General features: G+C 40.4%; 2 protein-coding genes and 1 long non-coding RNA gene across 5 annotated transcripts; 1 reads left to right on the forward strand and 2 right to left on the reverse strand.

Moving 5' to 3' along the window:
• The first annotated feature begins 1,011 nt into the window (after nucleotides 1-1,011).
• Nucleotides 1,012-8,614, forward strand: LOC114448274 (C-X-C chemokine receptor type 3-like). 2 transcript variants are annotated; one of them, XR_003671900.1, is made up of 4 exons: nucleotides 1,012-1,344; nucleotides 2,223-2,573; nucleotides 2,825-3,580; nucleotides 8,487-8,614. XR_003671900.1 is itself a non-coding variant. In XM_028425125.1 (3 exons), the coding sequence occupies exons 2-3, from the start codon at nucleotides 2,223-2,225 to the stop codon at nucleotides 3,524-3,526; spliced, it is 1,053 nt and encodes a 350-aa protein (XP_028280926.1). In that variant the 5' UTR covers nucleotides 1,012-1,344; the 3' UTR covers nucleotides 3,527-4,633. The 2 variants fall into 2 exon arrangements, 1 of the variants encoding a protein (XP_028280926.1); XM_028425125.1 differs by lacking the exon at nucleotides 8,487-8,614 and having other exon boundaries at nucleotides 2,825-4,633.
• cxcr3.1 (chemokine (C-X-C motif) receptor 3, tandem duplicate 1) lies at nucleotides 7,071-10,320 on the reverse strand. 2 transcript variants are annotated; one of them, XM_028425123.1, is made up of 3 exons: nucleotides 10,253-10,320; nucleotides 8,934-9,329; nucleotides 7,071-8,855 (listed from the first exon to the last, which is right to left on the reverse strand). In XM_028425123.1, the coding sequence occupies exons 2-3, from the start codon at nucleotides 9,318-9,320 to the stop codon at nucleotides 8,118-8,120; spliced, it is 1,125 nt and encodes a 374-aa protein (XP_028280924.1). In that variant the 5' UTR covers nucleotides 9,321-9,329; nucleotides 10,253-10,320; the 3' UTR covers nucleotides 7,071-8,117. The 2 variants fall into 2 exon arrangements, with proteins under 2 accessions (XP_028280924.1, XP_028280925.1); XM_028425124.1 differs by having other exon boundaries at nucleotides 8,934-9,333; nucleotides 10,257-10,289.
• A 686-nt stretch (nucleotides 10,321-11,006) lies between these two features.
• LOC114448955 (uncharacterized) lies at nucleotides 11,007-11,473 on the reverse strand. The gene is made up of 2 exons (XR_003671931.1): nucleotides 11,370-11,473; nucleotides 11,007-11,282 (listed from the first exon to the last, which is right to left on the reverse strand). It is a non-coding gene; the product is annotated as an uncharacterized LOC114448955 (long non-coding RNA).
• Between the last annotated feature and the right edge of the window lie 2,405 nt (nucleotides 11,474-13,878).

A 13,878-nucleotide genomic window follows, 5' to 3' on the forward strand; every position in this document is an offset into this window, starting at 1 on the left:
AATTGTGCAATTTGGTGTGAAATGATATGATATACAAGAGTGTGCAATTTGAAAGTAAAAAAAAAAACGCAAACTTGTGCAAAACGTTGTGCAAGTGAGTCCATGTTATCTCTGGCACACAGATGACGTGTTGTACAGTCTTACAGCATGAGGCAGGAAAGATCTCCTGTAGCGTTCTGTGTGACAACGGGTTATCCATGATGGATAACAGTTTGTTCAGTGTCCTCCTCTCCACCACTGCTTCAAATGTCTCTTGTCTGCAGCCAATGACAGAGCCAGCCTTCCTGATCAGTTTGTTCAGTCTATTAGTGTCACTGGCTGCAATGCCCCCTATCAGGCCACAGAGGAGAACTGGCAAAAACAGACTGGTAAAAATCTCCAGCATCTTGCTGCACACATTGAAGGACCTCAGCTTCCTCAGGAAGTAGAGTCTGCTGCAGGCCTTCTTATAAACAGCAGTGCTGTTGGTCCTCCAGCTCAGGCTGCTGTCAATGGATGAAAAGTTGTCTTTTGCTTGTGTTTATTTATGCTTAAGTTAAGCTGCAGTGTGCTGACCTCTTTTCTGTATTTTCTGTATGCCTTCACAGTAAACACATGGGTTTTACTATGCTGTATTTGGGCCAGTTGGAATATAGGATAATGTAGCTGCAGCAGTGGGGCCGTATGACTCATTTGCCATAATTTAGCTTATTTTCTGAAAAATTTCACTTTTTTATGTTAGTGCTTTTATTTTTTATTACGTGGTAACTGACCAAAGCAGTGTGGTGTTGAAGAAAAAACGTGATTTTTTTTCTTCCTTGCCCCACAGAGGAAGTTAAGGCGCCTTTGTCCTCTTGAAAATAGATTTCACTGTCGACGTTAAAACACAACAACAGCTCCATCTAGTGGACGGGGGCCATTGGCGCGACGCATTTATCTTCTTTGTCTCTTCTTGTCAGACAAGCTACTGGCGAGAAGGAAGTCTGACGATTTGACCTTCAAAACAATGTGAAATAGAACCACAGAAAAGGTTCAGGTCATTGTTGCTGTGCGGTTTGAGCTTTTTTATATAATTCTCAGAAAATCGAACTGCTCTGACTTTTTTAGTCTGTTTCTGTTAGATTTTGTTCTGTAGGCAGCGCGGCGAGTTTGGTTAAGGCTTTTATTTTGAAAAGCAATTATCACGTTAACACGGTGTTTGGTTAGATGTGGCAGACTGGTAGAGTTGCCAATGTGCGAGCGCGGTGACATTTGATGAGCCAAAACAAACCAGTGTGACAGATAGTGTGTTAAAGTGAGTTTAGGGGACGTGGTGAAGGATTTACAGTCATAATCTCCATGTGAAGGGTCGTTTAACTGTGTCCGGTGAGCGCATCTCTGTCTTATCTCTCGTTTTTCAGTTACCATTCTGTTTTGGTGTTGTTGTGGATTCACGCTTAGTTCGTTTAAACAGCTGGTTCTTCTTTTTTTTACTGTTGTTTGTATTGAACTCTGAAGTTTGCGCTGTAACACACAGAAAGCTCAGCTCTTGACGGGCGCTCGACAGCTGCAGGAGCTCGTCTGTCCTCCAAAAAACGGTGTCTGCCGTGTGGGACGCCTGTTTAACCTCTGTATGGAGGGAACGCGCAGGTTGCTGTTCTTTTCCATTTCTAGTCGCTCATCATCGATCCAAAACACACAAGGGGGTCATTGTTTTCACACCCTGCAGTTAAAGCACTATACAGGAGTTGAGCAAGTGATGTAGGATACTTGCAAATAAGAATTTTTTATTCTGTCTTTCGATTTCGAAACTACACCCTAATCCTGCGCAGCTCGCTGGAGACGTCTCGTCTTTGCGCGTGTGGTTTTGCGTAGCGTGTAAATATTTATTTTTCCATATCTACCTGCGTAAAATTTGCTTCACATGTATCAAGTGTATAGTCCAGGTATATCTTAAACATATCATATATTATCCATGATATAAATGATAACATTATATGGTTGCAGTTCTTTTCTCGCGGGTGTGCGCATGATCAAGGGGAACTGGGCTTTCCACTAAAACTTACTCCACTGTTGCGACATCCAGTGACATCGCACCATGTGAGGTGACAGTGCTTATAGCCTCACTGGGCTTTCCGAGGGGGGATTTTACAGGCTCCACTGTCATCCAGCTGATGGTGCACAGACAGAGGGGAGGGTATATATAGTGGAGTTTTGACGTCCAGCCTCTGTTTGACTTCTCTGTGTTTTTGCCTCCTGGGTAGATGGAGAAGATGGAGGTGGAACTCGATGGATTATTTCGTATAAACACCAGCTACGACTATCCTGATGACTACGAATACAAAGACCCTGCTGAGCCAAGGGGCAGTGCAGCAGTTGGGCTGCAGGTTCTGTACTCTTTGGTGCTGGTTGTAGGCCTGCTGGGGAATATTCTGCTCCTGGCTGTCCTGGCTCAGAAGAGGCGACCATGGAGCATGTCAGACATATTTGTTCTCCACCTGGGGGTTGCAGACATCCTGCTCTTGCTGACGCTGCCTTTCTGGGCGGCACAGGCAGCTCAGAATTGTGAATGGTGCTCAGAGATTCTCTGCAGGATCTGTGGAATTGTTTTTCATGTAAGTGTTTTGTGGGCTGAAAATGAAAGTGAAGTTTTTTCAGTGAAGAATGTTGTTTCTGGGGGGACTGTGTTTGGCTGTAGACATACAGTGTTGTGCAAGACTCTTGGCAGAACTATTTACTCCCTAAGCGATATCCTCCAGGAAGTCAAGAATTTGTGGGAACAGGAGGAGAGCAGAGAAGTGAAAGTGATAAAGATGTTTGGAGGGTTTTGTTGGTTTTGTCTCTGATTACAGTTTCCCTTTTTTAGGTCAACTTCTATTGTGGGATCTTTCTGCTGGTTTGCATCAGCCTGGACCACTACCTGTCTGCCATCCATGCCATCCAGCTGTACTCGCGTTGGGGGCCCCGGAGTGTTCACATCAGCTGCCTGGCAGTCTGGATCATCTCCCTGCTCCTCACCATCCCTGACTGGATGTACCTGGGTCATAAGAAAGATCCAGCACCATGTGTCCGCAGTTACTCTGACCTCAGCCTGCTGTCACACATGTTCCACCACACAATAGGCTTTGTGTTACCTGGAGCTGTTCTGATCATCTGCTGTGCCCATATCCTGGTACGACTGCTTTCCAACCCTAGAAGCCTGCCGAAGCAGAGAGCTGTCATGATCCTCTCTCTGGTCGCGGTTTTCTTTCTCTTCTGGTTTCCGTACAACATCATACTCTTTCTGGACACTGTTAGGAAGAGCAGTGCTAAGAAAGACACATCTCCTACAGGTAAACTGGAAACAGCTCTTATGGCCACTGCTGCCCTTGGCTGCATTCACTCCTGCCTCAGGCCTCTGCTGTATCTGGGCCTGTGTAAAGGCTTCAGGAAGCAATTACTGGCCACACTCAGGCGTGCCACGGTAGACTCCAACAGCCCGCTGTGGGAGCTGGGTGTGGGTGAGGAGGCCGTCCGTGAACAAAATCAGGAGCTGGAAGAGCAGAAACAGATGAGCAGTGGGTGCTGATGAACAAAACACACTCATGTGTTCTGATGTGACTTCAAGTCATGTGTTCTATGGGTGAGTAATAATGAAGAATAGATATTTATTAGAAAAATGACACATTCCACTAATGTGAATGTTTCAGAGACACATCGTGGTGACCTCTGTGTTGTAATCACTGCTTCAACTTGTCACCCTAAATCATGAACTGTATTTTGTCCTGTGTTATTATTGTTTCTGTATTTTGTATGAATGATTTTAGGGAAAACTGTCATAAGCTAATGCAAATATGTGTGGATGGTGTAAGTACACATCTTTGCTAATGTTATACATTCTGCTATCACACAGACATAGATTATGTCTTTGTTGCTTGATGACATGTATTTGACTGTTTCACGTTTTATGCTATGTGCCATTGTCAGATTATCCTACAGCAGTACAGACTGTAAATTCTGTATTCTCTCCTTTCAATCTTTCATATTGTTGCAACATGGGTGTTTGCTCTGTATGACACAGGATGACACGAATAGGTGGTGACATAACCAGTCAGGTGACTGGCAAGTGAAACGGAGGAAAAGGAAGCTGAAAAAAAATAAGCCCTTTGTTGATCGCCGCCATCCGTTAACTCTCATTTAAGTGTGTTTGGTGTGAGAACTGTGGCAGGCTCTGTGCAGATGGAGAAAGTAGTGGGTGTTATTTAAAGGAAATTAGAGATGATAAGATCTTACAATGGCAATGGTAGTGTAAGATGCACACAGTTCTGCAGGTCCTGGCATGTGAGGTTTGCCTGTTTGTGGGCTCAAGGTGTGATTACAGCACTTTAACACGTACAATTAACCAGTGGGGAAGGTGTACATTAACAGCAGAGCTTCAGAAACTCAATGTACTGTAACTAACTAGTTCATGGTGAACAGCTAAAAAGTGACTGCAGCAGCAGTGACCTGTCACATTTATGACATTGCAAGCACCACGTCAAACTGAAGTGTTATTTCCTGTTTTGCATTAAGCTGGATAGAGACCTAGAAAACTTGCTGTGACATGATACAATGCTGTGTTCAGGGTAAACACTGACCAGCCTCAACATGCTGTAAAACCAAGATATCAATGCCATAAACATCCTTCTTCACTCTCCGTTGTATTTAATTTCTAGAGTCTCTAAAGTTTCTAAAGTCTAAAAGCTGTGTTGTCAGTGCGAGGCTGACGCTGACTGTTGGCCGTTAGGGTTCAGGAGAAGTGTGTGGGCTTTTTCAGAGGAGTCAGATTAGATAAAGGTGCGTCACATATGTGAGAAGCACACAGGTGAAAGCTTGTGATATCAGCTACATGGAGAACACTCTGATGATGGTGAAACAAGTGTTTGATGGTGGAGAAGGTAGTTTTGTCTTTCAAATTGCTTGTCTGTTTTTTAAATGATTCTTTTGTCTTGCAATCATTAAATTAAAATTCATGTAAAACAGAGATTAGCTGTAGATATATGCAGCTGTCTGAGTGTCTTCTGTTGCTCTTGTATATACAAGAATCAGCCAGAAGCTTTCATGACCCGTTGTTTGTGGTGTCTGGGGCAACTGCTACAGTAAACTGTTGACGTTTAAAGCTGAAAAAGTATATGGGACATCTGTAGAAAGAATGTGAGATCTGTGGGATTCTGATGTCTGTGTGCAAAATATTTTATCACTGTGGAATCTGATGTCCTAGTGTTATTATAAGGCTGCTGTATTTCTAAGTTAAGCTTAATCATTTTGACTGTGGAGCTACAGTGGAATGTGTATATAGTTATACTAGCTCGGTAGTTGGGAGACAAATAATTCTTTGACACAATGATATGCAGTGCTTTAGTGAGTGCCAAGAATTTCACAAGTGTTCCACTGCTTCTGTTGAGCCACATGTCAAAGTGAATACTCAGCCCACAGCATCACGCTGCCTCTGTCTGTTCACCTCCCACATGATGCATGTCGTCCATGTGATACTAGAGTAACTCTGAGTGGAGTAACTGTGAATGTGATGCAACAGTAACATCCGAACAGACCATGTTCGGCTACTGATGCTCCATGGTCTGGTTAGGGTTAGGAGATTGAGTGGGATTGGGTAAGACTAGCTCCTCAGGATTGGACCACACAGGCCTTGGTGAGTCCTTTGACTGGTTCAGAGCACACCTGACTAACTAGAGGATAATCTTGAGGATTAAGTCTGAGAAAAAAAGATTCATATCCAAAAGGTCAAACTTCTGTCTGATATCATATTTTACCAAGAATAAATTACTGCATGTATTATATAAGTCTGTAGAGATATGGAAACTGCAACAAAGCTTGATCTACTAAACAGAAATGTATCCTCTGGATAATACTTTGTCATGTAAAAATGATGAATGCAAAAGCAGGCAGGTATTTTTATTAGTTAGTAATGTCGCGCATATTGCATCACATATTGTCACTGTTTTCTTGTTTTCTCAATGATGTGGTTGAATACGTGCATCACATTGCTTCAGTTTCCTGTCAACGAGATGACAACTGTTTCCACAGAAACCGCTACACATAGGTTTCCATTTTTCTATATCACTCTTTAGATCTTATCTAAATGATAATATACGCATAAAGAAACTCTTGTACTAGTGTTGTACTCTGTTAATTTACTAATGCTCAATATTTACAGAGGGAAACGGAGAACAGGAAGGACATTGCACAATCACACATTTAAATTGTGATCCTCTATCTGCTCTGAAGGTTAGCAGTCAGTAAAAATGTATTTTGGTGCATTAAAAAGTAGATGAAATGAATTGAACACATAGCATATACAGTCACTCGGCCAATGTGTGTGCCTGGCTCCTTGCCTACATATATTAGTGCTGTGGTTATTTAAAACATGAATTTGCAAAGCAAAGGCAGATGTAAACAGGAAAGTTCTTATCAGGATTTCTTCCAGTACATGTGGGAAAAGTCTGTCTGCATGCCTGCTTTGTTCTGAAGATATCCACGCAGTAGTGTGATCATGTGGTTGGCGGTCAAAGTGTTCCTCTGTTAGCTGGTGGGCTGTAAACCACGTCATGGCCAGAGGGACACATCACTGTCCTACCCTGGGTTCCACTTCCCTATGCAACAAATTAGATTGATGCACTATATTGTATTTATTTCCTTTAAGATCTTGATGTACCAGAATATGGTCAATTTCACATAATTCAATATATTCAATGATAAGTAAACATGAGACATTGAACTGTGAGTAATAAATCAAAACTGTAAAAAACATCGTCATTAATGTATTTTGTGTCACAGCAATGTTCAGCCATTGATCCTGACCTTTGCTTCTGCTGTGCTAACTATGTCAAGTCTGAAGAAGCAGCTAAGAACTTCATAACTTGCCTCCAAAGTCATGTTGTGCAATAAAATAATTCCCGGAATATTTTGAGACCTGAATGTCCCACAGAGCCGGGTGGGATCCACTTCTTGTGGAAATCCTGATCCAGTGATAAAGAACAGTCCGCAGGTCTGAACAGGAACAAACTAGACAGATATCAAAGAAATGTACCAACTGTCTGATGTATGTTTTACTAAAAATGAAATGGCTAATTCAGTGGAATTCAACAACTTTATTTTGTATCAGAATATTCCAAACAAAAAAACAAAATTACAATATACACAATACAATCTATGTCAGTTATAATTTGAACACACCTATATATACATTAATACATGTTTATTTCCAATGTGTGTTAAAAAGAGTTCTTCATTAACATTTTTCAGCTGTATAACAGCATCTAGTTTGTCCAAACGGTCACTATGTTGGATCATTTGTCAGTTGAAAAGCCAGCTGTGAGCATTTTTTTTGCCATGTAACTAAATTATAGATTACTGGCTAAGGTTAGCTTGTTCTGTAATGCTAGAAAATATTGTTAACAATGTTTATATATATATTTATTTTTTTATTATTCAAACTCTCTGATCTGGTCCTTGTTTGCTGGAATGTGGCAAACAAATCAATTGTTGTATAGTAAAGTGATTAGATTAGCTTGCACACTGCTGTTACTATATACAGCAATACTGCAGCAGCTAATGTTATTAATCATACAGCCTAATGAAACATTGAGGACTTCAGTTAAAAAGGAGCTATAAGCTAACTATTGCTTTTCAATAGCCAGATAACCGTAACACAGCTGTGCTGCAAAAATTTACATTGGCTGCTTGTTCTTCAAATGAGCTTATAGCAGTGTACCACAATATACATGTCACATGAAATTTAAAAGTACGACAAAAAAAAAAAACAGTGCGGGACAGCAGTAAACTCCTGTAAAATTCATCCAATCACTGCTCCAGATGTTTGCTTGTGCACACATGGTGCAGTTCATCTAATGACCACAGGAGCTGCTAAAAACAAGAGTTAAAAGTTTGCTTCAGTATTACATGTTTTCAGATTTTTTATGCTACCTGCAAGCAGAGAAGGGCAGTTTGGTATTTTAACTATACAAGAAAAATCAGCTGCCAGCAAGTTCAAGTGAGTCACAGGCTGACAACAGCCTGTATGACATTAGACAATATTACAGGTGATACAACAGCGGCTCTATGGCACTGGCTTATGTCACCTTCTAAACAAGCTCACAAACTGGTGAGAAATACTCTTTTTGTCAGATAGCTATTGAGTTGGAGGTGTCAGCAGACTCGGACCATATAGAGCTTCTTCTGCTGTTGACAGCAGATTGTAGTTTGATGCAGGTCTTGCAGCCCAGAGACCTCAGGATTTCCAGGAGCTGGCGGCGGAACTTTACGCCTACAAAGGCATACAGGATGGGATTGAGGCTGCAGTGGAGGTATCCCACAGAAGCAGTCACTACCACAGCTTTCTCCAGAAATAATCTGACTGCACAAGTGTTGTTTTCGTCATCCGCGTTGGAGTAAACAGTGTCCACTATGAGAGTGACATTGTATGGCGTCCAGCAGAGAAAGAAAACCACCACCACAGCAATGATGACCCTGAAGGCTTTCTGCTTTTGTAGGCCCTGGGAGCCGCAGCGCAGGCGCCGCAGGATGCAGGAGTAGCAGAACAGGAGGACAGCAGAGGGGATGAGGAAGCCAATAATGTGTGTGACCAGGCGTGATGCCAGCTGCCAGTCATTTAAAGAGTCTGCATTATACCGTGAGTAGTTAGGAATACATTCATTTTTCATCCGTCTTCCATCAAACAGAGCCTCATAAAAGATCCAGTCTGGGATAGAAAGAAACAAGGAGAAAGCCCACACTGCCATGCAACTGGCATGGATGGCCCAGGGCTTCCTGCGGGAGTACATCTGTGTAGCATGGACAATGGATAGGTAGCGATCCAGGCTGATGCAGGCCAGAAGAAAGATCCCACAGTAGAAGTTGATCTAAAAAGTACAACCAAAGAGTGAGAAAACACTTTTTTTTTAATAACGCAAATATTTTCATTGCTGCACAGTTATTACCGTAAAAACTGCACCAGTCATCTTGCAGACAGGAGTACCAAACTGCCATCCTTCACGATGAACAGCCTGTGCAGCCCAGAAGGGCAGCGTCAACAACAGGAGGATATCAGCCACTCCCAGGTGGAGGATGAAGGTGTCCGTTACACTCCAGGCCTTCCTACTCCTAAACAGGACTACCAGCAGCACTCCGTTCCCCACCATACCCACAACAAACACCACACAGTACAAAACTGGAATGTAGGCTGCCTCGAAATTCACCCCAACACTGAGATCACAAACATCACCGCCCTCACAGCAATCGTCATATCCTAAAGATGTGTTGTCATATAATTCATCAAAGCCATCCAGCAATGACTGAACGTCATCATCTATTGTAATCGTGGCCATTGTTACCACCTGTGACAAAAGAGAGAAAACAAAAGAAAATATTTAGTTTACATGTACTTCCATAAGGCTCCTCTGTATTTGGATAACACATTAGTGAGCATACATTGAATTATTTCTTAGAGCCTTGTGCATTCACATGCACCTTATAGAAGTCTGGAAAGGATCCTTCGGCTCTGAGAGCAGCAAAGGTTTGGGAATTTGATTTGTGTTTTCTGTTTCAAGCACATGGTGGCGCCATTGATCTACATTACCAGACAGAGCAAAACACAACCATTGATGTAAAATCCTGATTTTAGCTGAGGATATTTAGGTGTCTTTAATATATTTTTTTAAACTAGCGGCTGTCATTTTTGTAGATTATTACACACACACACACAAAATTATTTTCAAAGAAGAGGAAAAAAAATACTCTGGTTGTGGACATCTGATCCATGTTACACCAGGTGACATAATCTCAGACGTCAGTCATATAACTTTCAACTTCTCTGCTCTGAAAATGTGCTATAAATGTCTAAGAGGAAGCAGTAAAATGACTTCCATCGAGTGAGCCAGAACACCCTATAACTGATACTATCAATGAGCATTTATTATATCATAGTGACTTATTAATGATCCATTTGTCGATGATTTACTGTCACACAGGGCTGACTGTAGCACCGTCTCATTGCACCTTCACACAGATGACATCACAATGTTAGCATGCTGTGTTACTGTGAACTACAGTTGTGTGAACAAACAGCAAAATGAAGGAAGAAAACTAACTTTTGTGCCACATTAAAATATATTTGTTTAAAAAATGTAAGGCGGAAAAATCCACATACAAATATTGTACTGTTATGTTAAAATTCAAAATATATTGTTCTACATTTCTCATGTAAAAGATCATTTTAGTTTTTGACAAAATATAAGTAATATATAGAATACTAACTTACCAAACTGTGATGAGCAGAAATGTGCTCTGTAAGACCAACCTCACTAATGACAGTGACACATACAGGAAGCACACATATGAAACCCTCTGGGAAAAAAAAACTTGACAACGTGACCTCACACACCAGAGTATTTTGCAATTTGCAACTCATTTTTCATATATTTATTTTTCCTTTTTAAAAAATAAAGAATACAATAAAATGCAGCAGCATGTATATTTTTATATATACTATCATTTTAGTTCCTTCTAAAGTTGCTCCAGAATTCAGAGATCTGTGAGTGTTTGACACAAAGTCCCTTTGATGAGATCATGAAGTTTATGTCATATTTTTGTTTTAAATATTTGTGTACTAATAAAGGGACTTTGCAGCACATGTACGGGTATGAAAGTTGCAGTGTGCAGGAGGTATTTCCATAAGAAGGATGACACTTCTCTGAATTTACACCAAGACACACACACACACACACACACACACACATACACACACACACAGGTTTCATTTGGTTTGCTGTGTTTCAGATGCTCTTGGTCTTGGTATTTAAAAGAAATAGAAAGACATTTTTCATACTCACTTTGCTTTGCCCGGCATTCACCAGCACTTAAGAGATTGAGTCAGTCAGTCATGCAAATATAGTTTGCAAGTTTACGTTCCTGTTTCAGCTTTTGATTAAAGAGATGCTCTTCAGCTTCCTGTATGAACCACACTAGACCAGCCATCGTTCAACCACATTACACTGCAGTAAAGAGTCTTCATGTTTGAGCAGTTTAAAGTGATTTATTCATTCATGTTTGCATCCAGATAACCAGGTTGGTAAAGTCTGTAACAGATGGAGCGTGCAAACGGATGATCATATCTGTACCTCAGCAACCACGGTGTTAAAAGTCAATTACTAAAAAGACTTCGTCATGTGTTGCACCTACAGCAAACACTAAAACCTCAACCATTCTTAATGTTCTTAGCAAGAAACCTCCAGAGCATCATAGATTGAGGCAGATGAGTCGATGAGCAGTCATCACACCTTCTCCGTCACCTGCCAAGAACAAGATATAACACATTTAGCAGACATTTATCCAAGGCAGCTTACAAATTATGTATAAATAAATACCACTTTACAAACCACAGGCTGGAGAGAATAAGGTTGCAGAACTGGGCCAAAGTGTAGTTGGTAAAAAAGTTGGTAAAGAAGAGCTTTCTGCTTATACCACTGCCTCCATCTAAAGGGATGACCTAAAAGGAAGTGGAAGAAAGGAGGCTGGACACACATTTCAAGTGCAGGCTTTAACCGCAAGTCTGCTAAATACGGCTTGTAAACAGTTTGACCTGTGTTCAACTAAACTATGAATAATGCAGACTTGAAAACGTTGAAATCATCTATTGGTTTAAATAACACCACAGTATTCTGAATACATGCTTATAGAAGTTGTACATCAGTTTAGAGTCTTTGAAATCCTTCCATAGGGAACGAGTAGATGTGACACTTAAGATTTCAAATTAACTGTAGATTATAAAGAAGAACAATCTATGCTAATACTGGTGTTACAAGATGTTTTTTTCTAATGTGGTTTTACGTGAAATACAGAGGATATCATTGACTAAAGTGTATACAGTGGTGTCAGGATTATGAAGGGAACCATAAAAATGAAACTGCCAACCATGTGATCTACATCATAAGACTCCACTCTCATCAATGAAAAGAGAACGAAAACACCGGACAAATGTCTTCCTCCTGTTTTGTAATAGAACTTCACCATAGAAGTCTAGTATGCACTATTTATAGAATATTATACGCATATCAGTGATAAATCTCTTCTAAAATCGTTATCTTGCCATCAAAGCAGAGTTCAAGCTGTCTTCTTCAAAACCTCAAGATTTTGTCACACCTTTTTGTTTTCAGTATTGTTCATCATTCGTTTGCAGTTGTACACACGACACCTGCAACAGCACCGTGTATTAAACGTCTGTTTCCTCTTTGCACCCCTTCCTGTTTTTTTTCACACCTTTTTTTGTCTCCTGTTCTACAGCATGTATGCAGCTCCTGTGGTGAGCTGTATGGAAGTTCATGCACCTGGCCATGAGGCAGGAAAGTGACAACCAGAGATGCACACTACCGACAAATAAACACTGACTTTTGCTGCAGGTTATTATATATATATTATTATAAATATTTTCAGAAGGTCTGTTTAATTCACAAACATGCTTCCTGTGCACTTCCTTAAACTTAGGTAGTCATGAAAAACATTCATTTTTTGTCATGACTTCCTTTTTGTGTCTGTGCATGTTGCTACAGCAATCACAGCGCAACACGAAAATATACATGTTCAGAAAAAAGGTTTGTTTTTCCTTTGGTGAGAGCAACTGTGAAACTAGAAGAGGAACTGAAAGTACAAACTTTTAACAAAAAATAGTTTTAATTCCTAAAATCCTCTGTTGATGCTTGTTAGAAACTGATTGTTTTATAAATCACAGTTGCTTCATGAAATAGTTATGTATCAATATTTATGCTGCTCTGTTCAACATCTGCAGATTTGGTTTCCTTCCTCTTTTATCTGTACCTTCTACTTTTATATTAAAGTGGTTTACATGACCTCAGTGTAGGTTAGTGTGCCAACATGAAACGCAGCGGTGACTGAGAGATGTGGTGAAATGGAGTCTGGTGTGTTAAGAAGTTTAAACTATAATGGAGAGAGCTCTCTTTCAGGGAATTGGTGGGCTAAAATGGACCACTAAGGGGATGTACTGATTTCACTCAGATCTCCTCTCACTGTTTGGTTTCATTTTTCTTATGTTCGTTTTTATTACGGTTGGTCTCAGAATGATGACTGCTGTGATTATTGAAGAGTTTTGACTCATCAGATGATGGGCAGATGACTATCAGTTCAATAAAGTTAAGACTACACTGATTTTCACGTTTTACAAACAGCTGCAGCTGTTAAAGGTTGTGAAATAATTTGGGTTATCAGAACATTAAAACATGTTTTACAGAATTCTGCCTTCTAGAACAAGCTTCACTGAGCAGCTCCTTCAGTGACAGGCTGTTCCATCCACGCTGTGTCAAGGAGCGCTATCGCAGGTCCTTCCAACCTGCTGCAATCAGGCCTGCTCGCAGTAGGTTATGTATATATATGTATGTATTATATATATGTATATATTCACTCCCAGCTACCACCACACTGCCTCCTGTATAATAACTGGATCTTGTCGTACAGTGCAATCACTTTTTTCAGCTCCTATGTATATAATTACATTTTTAAATTTTTCGTTTTCACCATACCGGATCATAACGTGCAATAACATTCAGTACTGAAGTCACTTCATTCTGTTAATTATTTAGGCATTCACTCACAGTGTATTTACATTTATTTATCCATTGTTTATATTTTTTAATACTTTGTGCTACTTCTTTTCTTCTTGGGTGTGCTTCTAACGTACCTGCTGTAACACTGTGAATTTCCCCTGTGGGGGACTAATAAAGGATTATCTTATCTCATCTTATTTATAGACAACCATGGTGATATGCTCAACTTTGTTGTTATCTTTTTTTATGTTTTTAGCAAGGTTGCCATTTGGTCCTGACTACTTTCACTAAAGGATAGGGCTAAATACAGAAATACCCTACTCGTCTAGAA

The sequence above is a fragment of the Parambassis ranga genome, chromosome 16, assembly GCF_900634625.1.
Source record: "Parambassis ranga chromosome 16, fParRan2.1, whole genome shotgun sequence".
Lineage (NCBI taxonomy): Eukaryota > Metazoa > Chordata > Actinopteri > Ambassidae > Parambassis > Parambassis ranga.

What these genes read in the sequence shown, in the direction of transcription:
- LOC114448274 (XM_028425125.1), top strand. Translation starts at nt 2,223, where the DNA reads ATGGAGAAGATGGAGGTGGAACTCGATGGATTATTTCGTATAAACACC. An exon ending in TCTGTGGAATTGTTTTTCAT is followed by an intron (nt 2,574 to 2,824) that starts GTAAGTGTTTTG and finishes TCCCTTTTTTAG; the next exon opens with GTCAACTTCTATTGTGGGAT.
- cxcr3.1 (XM_028425123.1), bottom strand. Translation starts at nt 9,320, where the DNA reads ATGGCCACGATTACAATAGATGATGACGTTCAGTCATTGCTGGATGGC. An exon ending in TGACTGGTGCAGTTTTTACG is followed by an intron (nt 8,856 to 8,933) that starts GTAATAACTGTG and finishes TGTACTTTTTAG; the next exon opens with ATCAACTTCTACTGTGGGAT.